This window comes from Bombina bombina, chromosome 6 (assembly GCF_027579735.1).
Source record: "Bombina bombina isolate aBomBom1 chromosome 6, aBomBom1.pri, whole genome shotgun sequence".
Classification (NCBI taxonomy): domain Eukaryota; kingdom Metazoa; phylum Chordata; class Amphibia; order Anura; family Bombinatoridae; genus Bombina; species Bombina bombina.
Window position 1 is genome coordinate 924,500,870 of NC_069504.1, and position 22,371 is coordinate 924,523,240.

The 22,371-nt window shown below is 34.4% G+C and overlaps 2 protein-coding genes across 2 annotated transcripts in view; one reads left to right on the plus strand and one right to left on the minus strand.

Annotated features, from left to right (window-relative positions):
* Positions 1-5,196, plus strand: part of INSYN2B (inhibitory synaptic factor family member 2B) — a 44,581-nt gene extending 39,385 nt beyond the window's left edge. Inside the window, exon 3 of the mRNA XM_053718564.1 lies at positions 4,534-5,196. Within this exon, the coding sequence (XP_053574539.1) occupies positions 4,534-4,720 (187 nt within the window). The 3' untranslated portion in view covers positions 4,721-5,196. The remainder of the gene's footprint in view (positions 1-4,533) is intronic.
* Positions 1-22,371, minus strand: part of DOCK2 (dedicator of cytokinesis 2) — a 1,640,323-nt gene that overhangs the window by 854,450 nt on the left and 763,502 nt on the right.

Below are 22,371 nucleotides of genomic sequence, written 5' to 3' on the forward strand. Positions count from 1 at the left end.
AGGGAATAACTTCTGTTATTAAAAAAGATAGAGTATCAAAGTGCAAAACACAAAAGCTTAAAATAAAATGAGTAAGAAAATGCAGCCGATGAGTAAACAATTTGACCTTTTCCTATCTTTAACATTGAATGGACTAGTAACTTTTTTTTACTCTGGGATAATAGCTTTTAAACTCTGATAAGTTAACTATAGTGATAGGTAACTGTAAGTTAGAGAAACCGAACAAAGAAATGATTTATGTTTTAACTTGTGTGACCTTTTTTTTCCAGCTCCAATTTATTTAAGGGTCTTAATTGACTGCTTATACAGTATCATTTCTTTGTTCGGTTTCTCTAACTCAGTGATTTGCAACCTTTTTTTTTGCCGTGGCTCACTTTTTTACATTAAAAAATCCTGTGGCACACCACCATCCCAAAATGTTACAAAATCACACATTGTAGCCTAATACAGGATATATATACAGTATATATATATATATATATATATATATATATACACTGTACTGTGCTGTCATGCCATGCCTCCTACAAACTATACATGACATATTGACATTCATTCATAAACAATCATAATGGTTGTCTGTGAATGAATGTCAATATCATGGTTGTAAATGATGCCTGATGAGCCTGTCACATACCTCCCAATATTTCAAAATTTGAAAGAGGGACACCCCCGCACTGTTGTCAGTCTGCCGCGGCACACCTGAGGATCTCTCACGGCACACTAGTGTGCCACGGCACATTGGTTGAAAAACACTGCTCTAACTGACAGTTACCTATTGTTGTTTTTTTGATACTTAGCACCTAACCACACATTATTAATTATATTTCATGGCCAACCAGTCCTTACTTGAATGGTAATAAACCCCTTTTCTATCTCCAGTAAGTGGTGCCATCATTTCAAACTTATTCCAAAGCTAACTATAGTGGTCATTTTCCACCTATCTATGGGAAGGATTACAAGTGGCACTCTATTTAGCTCTTTGGCTCGCGTGTAAACTTTGCTTGAAGTAATCTTTTAGCACGTCGGGTAGTGCGTGTATTACAAGTTGAAAGTAAAAAGTTTGTACACACGCAAAACCAGACGTTTGCTAAACAAAGGACTGTGCGATATCGCAACCATGTTAACATATTCTTCCCATAGAATTCAATAGAGAGCATAGAAGAAAACCTAACTCCTATTAATAGGGTGCTATACCAAAGGGAGTTATTCATATTTCCCATTCCAATGTTTTTCTTTACAAAACAATGTTTTTTTTATTGTAAATACTTATTTGTATAGCAATATGTAAGTCTGTTTAGGGCAGGCAGAATGCTTTATTAATTTAAAGCTAGCGTATGCTAGGAGATTAATTTAGGGATGAATCGGTTTGGTGACATAATATTCAGATAATTTATCTTTACACTAGAAAGCTGTTTAACTTAGGGCAATGCACTACAAATGGCCCTTTTAAGGGCCATCGGTTGTTTATTGTAGGCTATGGTTTTTTTTATTTTGGGTGGGTTTTTTATTTTTATAGGGCTATTAGATTAGGTGTAATTCTTTCTTATTTTTGATAATTTTGTTTGCTATTTTTCATAATTTGGTATTTTTTATTTTTTGTAATTAGATACTTTGTACATTTTATAGTAGTGTTAGGAGTTTTTTTAATGTGTATTTTAGCTTTCTTTAATTGGTAGTTAGTTTAATTTTAGTTTAATAGTTATATTAGTTTAATTGTTAGTTTACACTTAGTTTTTTAATTTGACAGGTAAGTTTTAAATTAATTTAAAGTGAATGTAAATTTTGATGCTAAAGTGCCCGGTGTTTAAAAATTTGATTAAAAACAGGGGCACTTTAATTCATCCAAATTTACATTTCCCTCGTTGTGAAAAAAAACTTACCTTTTAAACTTGACAGCCGCTTCAGCTTCCTCCGGTCCTCGGAAGCCATTCTGACGTCAGAAATGATGGATTGGTCATCCTCCAATCATGACTTTCCCCCCCGGGGGAATCAGTGTCTAATTTAACGCCATGATTGAAGGAAGCCGAATTCCTCATTTTAGACCCAGGAAGAGGCTTTGCGACGGGCGGAGGAAGCTGGAGCGGCTGTCAGGATTAAAAGGTAAGTATTTTTTTACAACACAAGTGAAATGTAAGTTTTTATGAATTAAAGTGCCCCTGTTTTTAATCGAATTTTTAAAACGGGCACTTTAGCATCAAAATTTACAATTTACATAGGGAAATTGTAATTTTAATATAAAGTTAGGGGGGCATTAGGTTTAGGGGTTACTAGTTTAAATTAGTTTATTGTGATGTGGGGGCTTTCGGTTTAGGGGTTAATAGTTTAATTTAGTATATTTCATTGTGGGGGGGCTTGCAGTTTAGGGGTTAATAGGTTTATTATAGTGGCGGCGGTGTTGGGGAGCGGCAGAATAGGGGTTAGTATAGTGGGGTGATGTGGGCGGATGGCAGATTAGGGGTTAATAATATTTAAAAAGTGTTTACGATGCCGGAGGGCGGCGGATTAGGGGTTAATAACTTTATTATAGTGGTGACGATGTTGGGGAGCGGTGGAACAGGGGTTAATACATTTTATAAGTGGCAGGAGCGGCAGATTAGGGGTTAATAACTTTAATATAGTATTTGCAATGTGGGAGGGCCTTGGTTTAGGGGTTAATAGGTAGTTTATGGGTGTTAGTGTACTTTGTAACAGTTTAGTTATGAGTTTTATGTAACAGTTTTGTTGCGTAAAACTCATAACTACTGCTCTCAGATGACGGTACGAACCTTGTTGTTATAGGGTGTAATGTAAGCTTTTTAGCCTGACCGCAAAACTCGTAATGGCAGCTCTATGGAAGTCCCATGAAATTTTTTTATTTTTACGAGTGCGGGACTGACCTTGTGTTACAGGCTAAAAGGCTTGACTCATAATGGCTATGTTGCTGTTTTAACACTCAAATTACCATTTTTTAGCGTTTTAAAACACAAAAAACTCGTAATCTAGGTGATAGAAAGGCAGAGGAAGAAAAACAGATTGTCAAGGAGAGAAATAGAAATGGAGGTATGCAATAAATAACTGGGAAAATTGTTCAGCAATGCTCACAATAAAATGAACAAAAACAATTTATTGAAAACTCAAAATAGGAAAGCATTTCTGTAGATTGATTCAGTACCAATATTCAGTACCTCGACAAAAAGTTGAAGAAGCAAAATTGATAGCTTAAAAGATGTTGTTTTATATAATCCTTTGCTGATTTCATAATCTTCTTTGTTCATAACAGAGATCTAAAATCAAGCTTGGTAATGTCAGGATAACAAAAACTATATATACATTAAGAAAATTAAATTAAGACAAAAAATACTTTTTTTACTTTTTCAAAAAGTGCATATTAATAGACAATTCATAATTCGACAATGCCGTCTAGATCAGCAATAAACATGCTTTTTTAAAATTTCTTAATTTTTTTTAATTTTATTTTTTATTAATTAATTGTCATATTTTATTTTCCAGTGGGTATTATAAGCAGCTAATCAAAATCTACATTGAGTAAAAATCCTGAGTTTGCTTGTTGACAATGGCAAGTTTTACTTTATTGATAGACATCCTATGCAAGTATACAGATGTTTCAGAAATGTTGAAATGAGTATTTGCAGACAAATATAAAGATACAGAGACATACAGTAATTATGCAAACATACAGCAAAAAGATACTGCACCCATCTTTATGACATTTGGCATGCAGATTTTAAGTGCTTTATTGTAAAAAACAAAATAAACCTTGGCTGAGATCTAAATGTTTAAAATCACAGTATCTTAAAACATTTTCAGTATGCTCAGTAGAAGCACATAGCTTTGTAGCGATTTGGGGATTGTAGTATCAGACATTGGTCTATATAGTGCTGGAGGGCAGTGAGTAATGTAGTATCTGTTGCAGCATATATCACCCGAAACGTTGTGGACTTTGTCTGTGCCAGAATAAAATTGGTAAAATACCTATGCTGCTGCTTTCTCTGTTTGTATCTATTTTGGGGTTTGCAGGAACCCTGCAGCGTGCATTGAGCATTTAAGGGTGCTGGACTTTGGATTGTATAATGGAACTTGTAACAGCTCCAAATCTTCATTATATATTTTAACTTTTTTCTTTTTGTTTTTCTTTAATAAAACTTTCTACATTCTACTCAAATCCCATTACTGCTTGTAGCTCAGCCATGCTATATTGAAATGTTTGCAATGCAGTTCTGCATTGTGCTACCTGATTTAACTGAAATAATATAGGCACGTACATTCACAAACTAGAAACATGTTTAAAGAATATATCTTGGAGTCCTGTAGCTTCAATAAAGAAACAAAACGAACAAGTAGAAAAACAAGTAGGGGTTGGATTTTAAATGTGTTTTTTTTTACTTACACACTGAAAATTATTCAGATTTGAGGACTAGAAGACATTTTTAGCCGTAAACAACTAATTCTAATAACCATATAAGTAATGTATAATATAATAAATAATTATTTAATGTTTATTAATATACTTTGCTTTTTTATATTCCCTAGTGTAGAATATGACTTCAGGCAACAGGAAGGACGATTTCATCAAGTTCTTAAAATGCTTGATAAAGAGGAACAATGTCCAATTCTGCCTCCTGTGCATAAACCTGAACCAGAAAATGTAATTCCTGAAAAAACAGAAGTACGCAAAAAGTGCAAAAAAGTCAAGAAGAAATGCTTTTGGTGGATCTGAATGTGTACGGGGTCCTGCCAGGTTTCTAATGGCAATTACCCTTTGTGACTTTATACTCCATTAATAAAGCTGCTGGATTAGATGCCTCGAGAGCATAATAACTTATAATCGTTTTTATTTTTCCGTTAAACTTACCTATATACAGTTTTTGCTCTTTGGAAATAATATCTCATTTAACAAGTAAATATACTTTTTATATAGAGTGTACATAGTTTTTTTATAAAGTCAGACTTTATGATTAACCCTTTAAGGACACAGCTTTCAGTTTGCTCAATTGTTTTATGACGGAAAAATTCCGTCATATGTCCTTAAGAGGTTAAAATATATAAAATGTTTGTTTTTTTCATATGTTTTGTTCTTTTAGAAGCTCTGTTTTTGGCAATCATTAAAATGTATTTTAAAATTTTAAAAGTCAAAGTAAATATTTTACAGAAGAATAAAAGATGAAATCATTGTAATCAGCCCCGTGGAATTTGCTAAATACTATTAATTATTGTAATACAGAGAATAAGAATTGTCTATTTTGAAAATAACAATGATGTTTACACATTACATCCTACTCTGTGTTAACACATACAGTAATTTGTAATATATTGTTGATAACCACAGGTTTGATAACATGGTGAATAGTTATACCTCCAGATAAAAAATAAATAAAAAATGACATACTTTCAATTACTAAGATGCATTTTAGTTTCTGATCATCTTGTCTATGCTAATTTTACTGCAGTTCATGAATGAAATTTATAAGAACAGTTTAAAGGCACCAGATGTCTTGTCAAAACTGCATAATCCCTCAAATAGTTTTAGAAAAGCAAATATTATTTTGATAGACTTTTGTATAGCTATGCAGGGTTCTGGATGCAGAGAAGAGAGACATACAATGTAATACAATGCTCAAAAGGACCCCTTAAGATTTTCCAAGACTTCTCATTCTGGCAAGTTGTTAATCATTAGGCCCTAAAAGTCAGGCTATTGCAAATAAAAAAAAATAAAAAATAATAATAATCACTTCATCTTCATTAATGTAACTCAACTAAAGAAGCAATAATGTTTAGGGATTATCAGACCCTGAAAAGGAGCTAATTGAGAAAACATCTAAAAATATCAACTTATATTGGCCATAAGGCGTATTTATGTTTTCCAATATCACATTATCATTTAAACAATATGTTTTGTTAGAGTACAGTTTTATCTGAACTAAATATATAAAAAGAACCAAAAAGACTGTAAAAATTACGTTAATACAAAGTCATCACAATAGATAAAAGGCTTACATAAAATGTTTAATAGGTTTATTTAAAGGAACAGTCTAGTCAAATTTAAACTTTTATGATTCAGATAGGGCATGTGATTTTAAACAACTTTCTTTTATCATCAAACTAACCTAGTTAGGCTCATATGCTAATTTCTAAGCCTCTCATCTGAATGCATTTGACAGATTTTCACAGCTAGAGGGTACTTTTATAATCAAACTAACCTAGTTAGGCTCATATGCTAATTTCTAAGCCTCTCATCTGAATGCATTTGACAGATTTTCACAGCTAGAGGGTTCATGTGTGTCATATAGGTAACATTGTGCTTACACCCGTGGAGTTACTTATGAGAGTGCGCTGATTGGCTAAAATCCAAGTCTGTCCAAAGAACTAAAATAAGAGGACAGTCTGCAGAGGTTTAGATACAAAGTAATCACAAAGGCAAAAAGTGTATTAATATAACAATGTTTGTTAGGCAAAACTGGGGCTTGGATAAAAAAGTAGACTGTCCATTTAACAATACTTTCAAAAATATAATGTGTTTCCTGCATTACTCTTACTAGCTGGTTTTATGGTATTTAACACATGATCTAACAGGATTATCATATACCATGTAATAAAGTCCGACAATGATACAACTTTAATACATTTATTTTGTAAAAATGTGGCTCCAATGTTTGCAGGATTTTATAAAAAAATGTTGTGTATGAATATAATTTTGATAAATTTAAGATGTATCATAGGAAGTAGAGATCTATTTCCAATGAGAATGAGGGCTGTAATGATGTTTATTATTTTAGGCATACAAACCCCAGTAATTGCATTAATGTATGCATCATATTTTACTTTTTTATTATTATTATTATTATTATTATCATTCTTTGTATATATTAAAAATATAAACAATTAAAACATTAAGGGACATGAGGGATTCTTTTTGCCTGTACAAAAAAAAGAAAAAAGTTTATTCTTCTATTTTTGAATTACTGAGGTTTTACATTAGGATTTTTACAGCCAAATATGTGCAATAAAATGATTGAACCTAAACTAGAAATTGGATTATTTACAATAAGATGATGATGGGAATTTTTTTTTAATGAAAATAAAAAAATGGTAAAATACCTAAGCCCTCATGATGCAGAATATGATGATATACTGTACATTTTTAAATATGATTAGCTCTATTTTTAAAGGTTATAGTTCAGTGTTTGGGAATGTTTCAATAATTTGGTAATGATCTATTACGCTACTTTCAGTATCTCCATTCAATTCCAATAAATATTTTTAATTCTAATCTCATTCATATTACTAACCATTGACCCCTAACAGTATAGCTAATTAATCCCTTAACATATTTACACATATTTAAAAATTAAATTATATATATATATATATATATATATATATATATATATATATATATATATATATATATATATATATATATATATATATATATATATATATATATATACGCTGTGCAGTACTTTGCTTACTGTACTGCACAACGTATATATGCGTCTGAGCTGCAAAGCTGTTAAAGGGACAGTACACCGTAAAATTGTTTTCCAATTAATGTATTTTCAATGACTTGTTATACCAGCTGCAGAGTATAAAATGTTTGAGAATTTGCATTTTCAGGTTTATTTATGTATATGAATGAGCTAGTTTTGTGCTTTTAAACCACAGCCTATTACAATGGGCTGAGCTTCCAGCTAATATCAGATCTCATTATGTTATCACTTTTATTCACACAGACTTGCTTCCTTATCTTATATCTGTTTGTAAAGCAAAGCTCAATACTTTGAAAGGACAATGGAAATTTAACATTTTATTACTTAAACTATCCTGCAACCCACTGAGACTGTAATTTCTTCTGCTGGCTGCGTTTACATAGTCTGTCAATAGCATGTACTCCAGTATCAAAACTTTTAGTATAGGTTGTGATACCACAGGCTAAATCAGCTATTTCATATGCTGAAATAGGGGTAAAGGAGCTGCGTGTAAACAATTTAATATACTACAGCAGGTAAAATGGATCATTGGGAACAATTTAAAGGGGAGACATTTTTGTTACAGCTGATAGCTGGAGTTCCTGAGCTCATTGGTGCTCCAATTCTACATGAAGGCAGATGCCAGATTGTTACAGACGTTGATATTGTGTGTGTCACCATCTGTAACGATCATCTGCTGGTGCCGGTGGGAGGTGTGGGAGAGAGTCTGGGAGGTGGGGGGGGGCAGTCCAGCAGCGGAGGGGGGAGGGAGGGGGAGGGAGCTGGATGGCCCTACACTACAGAAAAAAATAAAGAGACAGGGAGGGATGGGGAGCTACACTACAGTCAAAGGGTAGGGTTGGGGGTAGGGGGCTCCCTAACTAACGATCAGGAGTGGGGAGGTGGGGAGACTACTACACTACAGAATAAAATATATATATATATATATATATATATATATATTAAAAAATGGTTTATAGGTATTGGAAGACAGCTGACAGTACATAAGATGGCAGACACAAATTAGAGCGGGGAGGGTTAGAAATCTGCTTGGGAGGGATCAGGGAGAAAGTATTAAAAAAATATAAAAAATATTTAAATAACAAAAAAATCTTAAATCTTCATACTCACAGACTGGCTGCCAGTACCTAAGATGGTGTGACCAGTGGGGGTGAGGGAAGGAAGAGAGCTGTTTGGGGGGGACCAGGTAGGGATCAGGGGGTGGGAAGTGTCAGGTGGGAGGGTAATCTCTAAAGCTAAAATTAATGTTACAAGCTACCTAATTAAGCCCTTCACTGCTGGGAATAATAAAAGTGTGGTGCAAAGCTGCAATTAGTCACCTTCTAATTACAAAAAATCAGTGGCATAGCCATATATGTCTGCTATTTTTTAACAAAGGGGATATCAGTGAAGCTTTTACAATCATTTATGCTATGATTGCACAATTGGTATGTAAATAATTTCAGTGAGAAACGCAAAGGTTGTGAAAAAGTTAAACATTTCTTTCATATGATCGCATTTGGCGATTAAATATACCAAAATGGGCTTAGATAAAAAAAAATATGGTTTTGACAGGTAAAAAAAAAAAAACAAGGTGATTGCAAAAATGTGTGAGTGATAGCAAAAATGCTAAAAATTCTCCAGTATTTTGGGCAAGTTCTAAAAATTCCCAGTAGTGAAAGGGTTAAACCGATTGGGGAAGAATCAAAGCATAGTAATGTATAGTGACTGTGTTAATTGTGAAGTTGTTCTGTTAAGACCATACAAATTGGGAAATCAGAAATTGCCATGGCCTTTCCTGATAGCATAATACATGATATCAGAAATAGTATGTTACAGCACTAGCACAATACTTCAAGATGTCATATCATTATTTAATGTTGGTACTACAGTGACTGCAGAAAAAAAAACAATGTGGGAAAAACCCTTTGCATAAAAAGATAAATTCATATAAATAGTATAGGCTGATGCTATTAGAAAATAAATCAACTATAGATTCCAATAAGTAAGCAGATATTTAAGCAAAAAAAGTTTAAATATTAAATAATAACAGAACTTTCTTGATATGATATTCCTTCTTTCTGTTGGGATTCCTTCCAACCTCTTAAATAAACCCCCTTCCAACCCCCCAAAAAAATAGAAACAGGAGTGAGGGAGGGAGGGGAGTTTTTATCCTCTATCCCCTCACACCTCTTCCCCCCTCCCATCCTCATCAAACCGCCTTCCCCAATCTATTGATCACTGCCAATCTTCAAAGCCAGGGAACACTCTCCTTGCTATAATATTCCTAAAATAATCTGAATTGCAAAAATAGTAGCTTTATTGGGTCTGTACTTCTTTAGGGTACTTCATACTTGTACTTCATACTTGTACTTCATACTGTTTCATAATTATTACTTTTTTTATTTTTTTTTTCAATTATGGAAATTTTGAGCTTGATTTAGATTTCCAATATGCTAGAATAACAGTACTGACTGTTAATATCACAGAATTTAAGAATCTTTCATTAATTTTATCTGATATACTTTTTTTTTTTTAGCCATTATATTTTAATTGTATTGTAGTTTAGATACACTTTTATTGATTTTATTAAGCAAGAACAATTATATAAATCAGCCAAAGGGAGACTTCATTTATAACATATAGCAATATATTTTTTTATCCCATTTTGACCTCAAAAAAGGTGTAATATAAGAACGATTTATCATTTTGGTACGCGATTCTCTCCAAGCAAAGCAGATCATTGCATTATAAACTAAATAAAAACTTTTTTGAATAAATTCTATTGAATCAATATTGAGTATGGGCACCCAATTTATCTATAATTTATTTAAGTTTTCTCTGCCTTGAAAGGACTTAATAAGATTATATAAATTTGAGATATATTGATTCTCTCAACTAAAGAGATGAATTACTGGTGCAATAATCGTCCAATCCCAACCATCTGGGTAAAGTTATTTAAATAATATTGGGATTGTAGATAGGCAAACAAAACTTTGTGAGAAAGATTGCATCCTTCTTTAAGATCTGTGAATGTTTTACGATTTAAGCTTCTTGGTTCTTTAAGTTGTTATATATATATATATATATATATATATATATATATATATATATATATATATATATATATATATATAAAGCCCTTTTCTGATAAAAAAATCTAATTCAAAAGTCTCTGAACTGATAGCAGCTGGGAAATATTAGGGTTACCAAAAATCGGTAAATATATATATATATTTATTTTTATTTTACTTTAGTAAAATTTTCTTTACCCTGATTTAATTTGGATGTCTTCTATTAGATGTATATATATGTCCTCCATACTATAATAGTAATGAAACATCTATTTTTTGGGAATTATTAAATAATAAAAAATAATAATAATTACATACATTAATTTACTTTATCATGAAATGAACTGCAGATATGTTAAGAAAAAATACTTTAAAAGGTTACCTGTGACACATGAAATCACAGGTTATATTATAAGGGATATCAAATGTTATGCAATTTATAATGCCACAAACTCCTCATTGAAATGCCCACTGATGACATAAGAATCTGGGTTGAATTAAAGGCTTCACTAGTTGCAAAAGAATTACTAATTGGATCAACAGACTGTCAATGCTATTCAGCAGAGTGCATCAATGCAGCCTAGATCGTGATGTCATCGGTGGGCAGAGCTTGGCAGCCATTTTAAAGTGACCAGAAACAATATTCATTTTAAAATAACTTTTTTACTGTTACTGATGCATGATATAGAAAAGGGTGCAGGAGGATATTTGCAGCTTAATCTAAAGTAGGGCTTTAAGATGACTAAGGTGTAGACTGTCCCTTTAATTTATAATATTATAAATGTTACAAATGTATTACAAGTGTAATATTATTCCTTATTTTACTCACAAGACTTGAAAGAGAGAATGCATTATGTATATGCAGACATTGTCATGCTATTTCTCTCTTTATTTTAAGGAAGTTTACTATAAAATCTCACAAAATGTAATTGAAATCTCATGAGATCACAGTAAAACAAAGTGTGTCATCAGCACTAATGAAGCTGGTTGGCTGCTTTGCTTTTTTCAACATGCAGATGACAGAGCACTACCTATTGTGAGCTGAAGATATTTTTAGGTATCTTCCTTTTTTACAGAGATGTTCAGGTGATATTTTCTAGTCAGATTTTTAAAGATACGCTGCATCATTTTCAAGCGATTTAGCTTTTGGATATTATTTCCCATTAAAATTCATATTTTGCATAGAGTTTTTTTACATCAGTTCTCAAGAGCTGTTTGCATCACTTCCCTTGATTATTAAACTTTTTGTTTAATTTAATTAACAAAGATTACATACCCTGTCTGTATTTCTTAGTATTAAGAAAAAACTAGTATAAGAATGTAAGCATAATAATAAAAATGTGTTAGAGAGTAAAGAATTTAAACTATGATATTTTTATTAGTTAATGTGTCTGTAGTTGTTTAAAATATATAGTTATATAAACATTCTATAAAAAAAAATAAGAAATAGAAAAAGTTTCCATAATCCAGTGCTCCAAATTCAGAACTTTTTTTTCTCATAACTTGAGAATTTATTAAACTTCCAATAGGCATTTGAGGGACATAAAACAAGTTGGGATAGAGACAAAATAATATAATATGTACTTTAATTACTTTACCTGCACATTTATACTGCAGTGCCTCACCATTAACCCTTGCTTTTTAGTTTCTGAATTGTAAAGCTCTAACTCCCCCCACACAATTCCTTTTATGGCTGTATCTATGTTTATTGTTCTTTTGGTAAAATGCAAAAGTGAATAGGAATTATCTGCTGGAGCATGCCTAGAAGCTGTGAACTCAGTTAAAATACAATGCCTGTGTCTAAACACTGATAAGAGGGGCGGAGTTAGCTTCTCCAGGCAGTTTAGCTATGTAATTAATTTTGCTTATTTTTGAAAATTATTTTAAAATACTTGCTAGCAATTTTTTTAAAAAATTTTTATGCAAACTATTTTAAATTAATTAGCACTTTTAGGATATGCACAGATCTGAAGCCTGTTTTATGGCACTTTAAATTCTATATAATTTTTATATAAAAAATAAACACAGTGTACAGTGAAAAGCTGTTTACGCAGATTATAATTATTTTTTAATAAGTCAGACAATATCTCTATAGACTTATTTTTTTAACTTTCTAGCAAAGTTCTGAATGTTTAAGCAATCTACACTGAGGATCAAATTAACCAGCAGAGGTTAGAATGCACAGAATTTAAGAACAAGGTTAGAATGCTTCTGACTCCCAGAATAAATCAGCAAACTATGGCCTAGATTTAGAGTTCGGCGGTAAAAGGGCTGTTAACGCTCCGCGGGCTTTTTTCTGGCCGCACCATAAATTTAACTCTGGTATCGAGAGTTCAAACAAATGCTGCGTTAGGCTCCAAAAAAGGAGCGTAGGGCATTTTTACCGCAAATGCAACTCTCGATACCAGAGTTGCTTACGGACGCGGCCGGCATCAAAAACGTGCTCGTGCACGATTCTCCCATAGGAAACAATGGGACTGTTTGAGCTGAAAAAAAACCTAACACCTGCAAAAAAGCAGCGTTCAGCTCCTAACGCAGCCCCATTGTTTCCTATGGGGAAACACTTCCTACGTCTGCACCTAACACTCTAACATGTACCCTGAGTCTAAACACCCCTAACCTTACACTTATTAACCTCTAATCTGCCGCCCCCGCTATCGCTGACCCCTGCATATTTTTTTTAACCCCTAATCTGCCGCTCCGTAAACCGCCGCAACCTACGTTATCCCTATGTACCCCTAATCTGCTGCCCTAACATCGCCGACCCCTATGTTATATTTATTAACCCCTAATCTGCCCCCCACAACGTCGCCGACACCTACCTACACTTATTAACCCCTAATCTGCCGAGCGGACCTGAGCGCTACTATAATAAAGTTATTAACCCCTAATCCGTCTCACTAACCCTATCATAAATAGTATTAACCCCTAATCTGCCCTCCCTAACATCGCCGACACCTACCTTCAATTATTAACCCCTAATCTTCCGATCGGAGCTCACCGCTATTCTAATAAATGTATTAACCCCTAAAGCTAAGTCTAACCCTAACACTAACACCCCCCTAACTTAAATATAATTTACATCTAACGAAATAAATTAACTCTTATTAAATAAATTAATCCTATTTAAAGCTAAATACTTACCTGTAAAATAAACCCTAATATAGCTACAATATAAATTATAATTATATTATAGCTATTTTAGGATTAATATTTATTTTACAGGCAACTTGGTATTTATTTTAACTAGGTACAATAGCTATTAAATAGTTAAGAACTATTTAATAGTTACCTAGTTAAAATAATTACAAAATTACCTGTAAAATAAATCCTAACCTAAGATATAATTAAACCTAACACTACCCTATCAATAAAATAATTAAATAAACTACCTACAATTACCTACAATTAACCTAACACTACACTATCAATAAATAAATTAAATACAATTGCTACAAATAAATACAATTAAATAAACTAGCTAAAGTACAAAAAATAAAAAAGAACTAAGTTACAGAAAATAAAAAAATATTTACAAACATAAGAAAAATATTACAACAATTTTAAACTAATTACACCTACTCTAAGCCCCCTAATAAAATAACAAAGACCCCCAAAATAAAAAATTCCCTACCCTATTCTAAATTTAAAAAGTTACAAGCTCTGTTACCTTACCAGCCCTGAACAGGGCCCTTTGCGGGGCATGCCCCAAGAAGTTCAGCTCTTTTGCCTGTAAAAGAAAACATACAATACCCCCCCCCCAACATTACAACCCACCACCCACATACCCCTAATCTAACCCAAACCACCCTTAAATAAACCTAACACTAATCCCCTGATGATCTTCCTACCTTGTCTTCACCATACCAGGTTCACCGATCCGTCCTGGCTCCGATATCTTCATCCAACCCAAGCGGGGGCTAGACATCCACTGAAGAAGTCCAGAAGAGGGTCCAAAGTCTTCCTCCTATCCGGCAAGAAGAGGACATCCGGACCGGCAAACATCTTCTCCAAGCGGCATCTTCGATCTTTTTCCATCCGGTGCGGAGCGGGTCCATCTTGAAGCAGGCGACGCGGATCCATCCTCTTCTTCCGATGTCTCCCGACGAATGACGGTTCCTTTAAGGGACGTCATCCAAGATGGCGTCCCTCGAATTCCGATTGGCTGATAGGATTCTATCAGCCAATCGGAATTAAGGTAGGAATTTTCTGATTGGCTGATGGAATCAGCCAATCAGAATCAAGTTCAATCCGATTGGCTGATCCAATCAGCCAATCAGATTGAGCTCGCATTCTATTGGCTGTTCCGATCAGCCAATAGAATGCGAGCTCAATCTGATTGGCTGATTGGATCGGCCAATCGGATTGAACTAGATTCTGATTGGCTGATTCCATCAGCCAATCAGAAAATTCCTACCTTAATTCCGATTGGCTGATAGAATCCTATCAGCCAATCGGAATTCGAGGGACGCCATCTTGGATGACGTCCCTTAAAGGAACCGTCATTCGTCGGGAGACATCGGAAGAAGAGGATGGATCCGCGTCGCCTGCTTCAAGATGGACCCGCTCCGCACCGGATGGAAGAAGATAGAAGATGCGGCTTGGAGAAGATGTTTGCCGGTCCGGATGTCCTCTTCTTGCCGGATAGGATGAAGACTTTGGAGCCTCTTCTGGACCTCTTCAGCACCGGATTATGGATCGCCAACCCCCGCTTGGGTTGGATGAAGATCTTGGAGCCAGGACGGATCGGTGATACCTGGATGGTGAAGACAAGGTAGGAAGATCTTCAGGGGATTAGTGTTAGGTTTATTTAAGGGGGGTTTGGGTTAGATTAGGGGTATGTGGGTGGTGGGTTGTAATGTTGGGGGGGGGGGTATTGTATGTTTTTTTTAACAGGCAAAAGAGCTGAACTTCTTGGGGCATGCCCCGCAAAGGGCCCTGTTCAGGGCTGGTAAGGTAAAAGAGCTTGTAACTTTTTTAATTTAGAATAGGGTAGGGAATTTATTATTTTGGGGGGCTTTGTTATTTTATTAGGGGGCTTAGAGTAGGTGTAATTAGTTTAAAATTGTTGTAATATTTTTCTTATGTTTGTAAATATTTTTTTATTTTCTGTAACTTAGTTCTTTTTTATTTTTTTGTACTTTAGCTAGTTTATTTAATTGTATTTATTTGTAGCAATTGTGTTTATTTAATTTATTGATAGTGTAGTGTTAGGTTAATTGTAGGTAATTGTAGGTAGTTTATTTAATTATTTTATTGATAGGGTAGTGTTAGGTTTAATTATATCTTAGGTTAGGATTTATTTTACAGGTAAATTTGTTATTATTTTAACTAGGTAACTATTAAATAGTTCTTAACTATTTAATAGCTATTGTACCTAGTTAAAATAAATACCAAGTTGCCTGTAAAATAAATATTAATCCTAAAATAGCTAAAATATAATTATAATTTATATTGTAGCTATATTAGGATTTATTTTACAGGTAAGTATTTAGCTTTAAATAGGAATAATTTATTTAATAAGAGTTAATTTATTTCGTTAGATGTAAATTATATTTAAGTTAGGGGGGTGTTAGTGTTAGGGTTAGACTTAGCTTTAGGGGTTAATACATTTATTAGAATAGCGGTGAGCTCCGATCGGAAGATTAGGGGTTAATAATTGAAGTTAGGTGTCGGCGATGTTAGGGAGGGCAGATTAGGGGTTAATACTATTTATGATAGGGTTAGTGAGGCGGGTTAGGGGTTAATAACTTTATTATAGTAGCGGTGCGGTCCGCTCGGCAGATTAGGGGTTAATAAGTGTAGGCAGGTGTCGGCGACGTTGAGGGGGGCAGATTAGGGGTTAATAAATGTAATATAGGGGTCGGCGGGGTTAGGGGCAGCAGATTAGGGGTACATAAGTATAACGTAGGTGGCGGTCGGCAGATTAGGGGTTAAAATTTTTAATCGAGTGGCGGCGATGTGGGGGGACCTCGGTTTAGGGGTACATAGGTAGTTTATGGGTGTTAGTGTACTTTAGGGTACAGTAGTTAAGAGCTTTATAAACCGGCGTTAGCCAGAAAGCTCTTAACTCCTGCTATTTTCAGGCGGCTGGAATCTTGTCGTTAGAGCTCTAACGCTCACTGCAGAAACGACTCTAAATACCGGCGTTAGAAAGATCCCATTGAAAAGATAGGCTACGCAAATGGCGTAGGGGGATCTGCGGTATGGAAAAGTCGCGGCTGCAAAGTGAGCGTTAGACCCTTTAATCACTGACTCCAAATACCAGCGGGCGGCCAAAACCAGCGTTAGGAGCCTCTAACGCTGGTTTTGACGGCTACCGCCGAACTCTAAATCTAGTCCTATGTAAGCATAGTTGTTCTCCTATTTCATTTGAATATCATTGTTTTATATTCCTTTCCTTGTGAATAAACATTTTACATTATTTAAAAGAAATAGCTTTTTCTATTGCTATTCTTTCATATTCTTTCAAGTATTATGGTTTCATCATTAATAATAATATGTGCACTGAATACAATTGTATGTGTGTGTATATTTTAGAAGATATTGTTTGTTTCCCTACATTTTTGTGAAATAAAAGAACTGCACTAGAACAATATGGTTATTTAAATAGCATCTGAAGATTTTTGGATTATCATATTATGAGGCTTCAAACAAAATAATTAATAATAATAATAATAATAATAATAATAATAATAATAATAATAATAATAATATTTAGATAACAAGTCTTTAGCTGGCATACCTTGATTTCTGACTCATAATTTAATGTACCTTTAAGACTGATTTGAATGTTTCACACTTTATTGTTGAATAAATGATAATTTTGTGCAGCATAATTTCATGATGCATACATAAGAAATCATGTTTTAGATCAGTAAGAATTTAAATTATTTATATTTGAAACTTGAATTTATGGACTCCATGTAATAAAGCATCAATTTGCCCGCTGATAGCATGTCAGATAAACTTGCTACAACTTGCAGTGAGTGAAACAATGCCCACTAGCCATATGGACTAAAAAAAGAAAAAAAACTACTCTACTGAAGAGATTGACGTGGACTCAGCTAAACCCAAATCCTTGCTTGCAGGGAAAAGTACCCAAAAAAGGAATTCATTTCTTCAGACACCAAACTTCACCTCCTCCATTGACAGAGGTAATGAGAATGACTAGGGATTATGGGTAGGGGAATGACACTTAACAGTTTTGCTGTGGTGCTCTTTGCCTCCTCCTGCTAGCCAGGGGTAATATTCCCACTAGTAATTGAATGACGTTGTGGACTCTCCATATCTTAGGAAAGAAAATATAGTTGCTTCTAATCTGCCACAAGCAGCGGCGGATAATTGATAAATTTGATGTCTTGCTAGTATCGAAAATTGAAATGTGCTATTCTGTCTTGAGAACTATTCAGTCGGGTTTGTCCCAAATGACTGAAAGTGTCAGAGATGTCACATTTGTCGCAGGAAGAGAAGTCAGCATTATATAAAGGCAAAGTTTCTATACACACACGGATATTATTAACACAAGAAAGCTGATAAACACCAGTAAGACGGTTTAGTACATAGGGCCCTTTGTGTATGTATAGCACTATGCTGCAGATCATAACCAATTTGGGCCCAGTATACAAGTGGAGTGCTACTGATAGCGCAGGGTGTGCTATCAATATCATTGTTTCAAGCTCAGAATAGCGCACAATCTGGCATTACAAGTCAAGTTTGTTTTGCATATTGTTTTAATACTTTATATGAAAAAGATAAATGATAAAATTAATTTCAATATATCTATATATAAAAAATAAAATAAATTAGCCAGTCTAAAATGAATTTTAGAGAAATTTAATTACTATTTGCATTGAGGTATGACTGGGCTTCAAGTAATTTGCTACAGTTATTATTATTATTATTATTATTATTATTATTATTATTATTATTATCACTATTATTATTATAATCAGCTACAAAGAAATAGCATGATTTATAGGGGCCGATTTATCATTGGTCTGTCCGACATGATCTGCTCAGGGAATCATGTCCGACAGACATCGATGAATGCAGACAGATACAATATCTTCTAAAATATACACACACATACAATTGTATTCAGTGCACATATTATTATTAATGAAGAAAACATAATACTTAAAAAAATATGAAAGAATATCAATAGAAAAAGCTATTTCTTTTAAATAATGTAAAATGTGTATTCACAAGGAAAGGAATATAAAACAACAATATTCTTCTTCTTCTTATTATTATTATAATAATTAGCTACAAAGAAATAGCATTATTTATAGGGGCCGATTTATCATCGGTCTGTCCGACATGATCCGCTCAGCGGATTATGTCCGACAGACATTGATGGATTCCGACAGCATACTCTGTTGGCATTTATCATTGCACAAGCTGTGCAATGCAGGGGTGTCAATCAGTCCGATCATATATATATATATATATATATATATATAGCGCTGCGGAATCTGTTGGCGCTTTACAAATAACTGATAATAATAATAATATGAGATTGGGCGGATTAATGTCCGCAGCCTCAGAGCAGACGGACCAGTTAAGGAGCAGCGGTCTTAAGACCGCTGCTTTAAAACTGCTGTTTCCGGTGAGCCTGAAGGCTCGCACGGAAACAGGGGCATCAGGGGCCATGTGGCCCTTGATATATTGGCCCCATAGACTAGTGAAAGAGGGCAGAATAGAACAGTGTGAGAATCAGTAAATCCTAACTAAGCACTGGGAGCAAACTTCTTCTTTCATGTGCCTAAAATAAAGGTGTTTTTTTACGATGCATTTTAATATGTTTTTGTTTATTTACGGGTAGATTACGAGTTTTGTGCTAAACAGGGTGCGAAACTAACACCAAAAAAAGTTGCGTTATTTCACTCTCCATAGCGCTGCCATTATGAGTTACTGAAAAGCCTTCTTGTGCTGTGTGTTATGGTGCGTTAAGCTAAATTCCGCACAAAATCCAAGGGTTGCCTTGACATGCTCGTGCACGCTTTCCCCCATAGACATCAATGGGGAGAGAGTGTAAGAAAAAAAAAAAAAACACCTGAAGTGTGGAATGAAAAATCTCCTTAGTGCAACCCCATTGACATCAATGGGGAAAAATTTGTTACGTTTACCCTAACTTAAACACCCCTAATCCACCACCCCGACATCGCAGACACCTAAATAAAGTTATTTACCCCTAATATGCCGTCTCTGGCATCGCCAACACTAATAAAAACTATTAACCCCTATTCCGCTGCTCTCCGACATCGACTCCACTATAATTAAGTTATTAACCCCTATTCTGCCGCTCCCCGACATCGCCAACTATATTATAAAGTTATAAAGTTATTAACCCCTAAACCACCGGCCTCCCACATCGCCACCACTAAATAAACCTATTAACCCCTAAACCTCTGGCCCCCCACATCGCTGCTACTAAATAAACCTATTAACCCCTAAACTGCCAGCCCCCGACATTGCAAAACACTAAATTAAACTATTAACTCCTAAACCTAACATCCCCTAACTTTAAATTAAAATTACAATATAACTATCTTAAAATAAATAAAAACTTATCTGTAAAGTTTAAAATATAAATTAACCTAACATAACTATTCTAATAAAATTAAAACAACTACCAATTAAAAAAATCTAAATTACAAATTTAAAAAAATTAATTACAAGAATTTAAGCTGCGCTTCTCTGTTCGTGCATAATATAACAAATAAAAATTCAAATTCAGGATAAACAATGCAGATGGTACTCCATGCAAAGAGAGTGATATGCGATATGGTAAGTACTTATAACAACCAGTAAACCAATTACTATGTAGTCGTGAATGATGAGCCCAATGTGAACACAATGTAAACACAAAAGAGTATTTATGTGAAGCCGCCTGTGACCCTCAGACCCAAATGTGTAAAGAAAGCGCAAAGTACAAATTAGTACAATACTTCCCAAATAATGGTGGGACACGTGGATGCTGCTCTAATGCAATGATCAGGGCTGTGCTCCTGATTTTGGTAAGAACTGTAGAGGTAAAAAAACATAGAGCGCAACCCACTCTAAGAGTAATACAGTTTTAATGATAAAATACAAAGCGCTTTGACCTGACTTTCTCAAGAGGTAGTTGGTAATCTGTAATCAGACGGCTCTTTAAAGTTCCCGGGAAAGGCGCGCCCCTTTATTCTCAGTATGTGATTGGTTGCCGTTAAGGAGGTAGTCCCACAGAGGGTAAATAGCCGTACAAAGTCCTTTCCACAATTTGCTCTGTGCCTGCTTACTTTGGTGTTTGCTGGAAGAATCCAGGAACTGCAACCTCCGGCAAATCGCCAAACGAGACAGCCAAGCTCACACAGCCAGCAAACACCAAAGTAAGCAGGCACAGAGCAAATTGCGGAAAGGACTTTGTACGGCTATTTACCCTCTGTGGAACTACCTCCTTAATGGCAACCAATCACATACTGAGCGGAGCCATCCTGGCAGCCGAAGACATCCTCCCAAAGACAATTAGGTGTAATTGTTTTTATTTTTGATAATTTTGTTTATAATTTTTTGTAAGCTTAGTGTTTTTTTATTTTTCGTAATTTAGTGTTTATTATTTCTTGTAATTTTAGATTTTTTAATTTTTCACGTAGTGTTAGCTTTTTTTAAATTTGTAATTTCGATTTTTTAATTGGTAGTATTTTTTATTTTATTAGAATAGTAATGTTAGGTTAATTTATAGTTTAATGTTAGGTTTATTTTTATTTCACAGGTAAGTTTTTATTTATTTAAAGATAGTTATGTTGCAATTTTAACTTAAAGTTTGGAGGTTTTAGGTTTAGGGGTTAATAGTTTAATGTAGTGTTTTGCAATGTGGGGGCCGACGGTTTAGCGTTTAATAGGTTTATTTAGTGGCGGCGATGTGGGAGGCTGGAGGTTTAGGGGTTAATAACTTTATTATAGTGGGGGCGATGTGGGAGGCCGGAGATTTAGGGGTTAATAACTTTATTATAGTAGCGGCGATGTCAGGGAACAGCAGATTAAGGGTTAATAGCTTTATTATAGTGTCGGCGATGTTGGGGGTCGGCAGATTAGGGGTTATTAGGTCTATATAATAGTCACGATATGGGTGGGCGGCAGATTAGGGATTAATACATTTTAAATGGTGTTTGCGATGCGGGAGGGTGGCGATTTAGGGGTTAATAGGTAGTTTGCGGGTGTTATTGTACTTTGTAACAGTTTAGTTATGAGTTTTGTGAAACATTTTTGTTGCGCAATACTCATAACTACTGCTCTCAGATGGCGGTATGGATCGTGTCGGTATAGGCTGTAATGCAAGCTTTTTAGCCTCAACGCACAACCTGTAATACCGGCGCTATGAAAATCCCACGCAAAAACGTCATTTTTTTTAGTGTGGAAAGTACGTTGAGTTACAGGCTAAAAACATAATTTATGTAAGAACTTACCTGATAAATTCATTTCCTTCATATTAGCAAGAGTCCATGAGCTAGTGACGTATGGGATATACATTCCTACCAGGAGGGGCAAAGTTTCCCAAACCTCAAAATGCCTATAAATACATCCCCTCACGACACCCACAAATCAGTTTAACGTATAGCCAAGAAGTGGGGTGATAAGAAAAAAGTGCGAAAGCATAAGAAATAAGGAATTGGAATAATTGTGCTTTATACAAAAAAATCATAACCACCACAAAAAAAGGGTGGGCCTCATGGACTCTTGCTAAAATGAAAGAAATGAATTTATCAGGTAAGTTCTTACATAAATTATGTTTTCTTTCATGTAATTAGCAAGAGTCCATGAGCTAGTGACGTATGGGATAATTC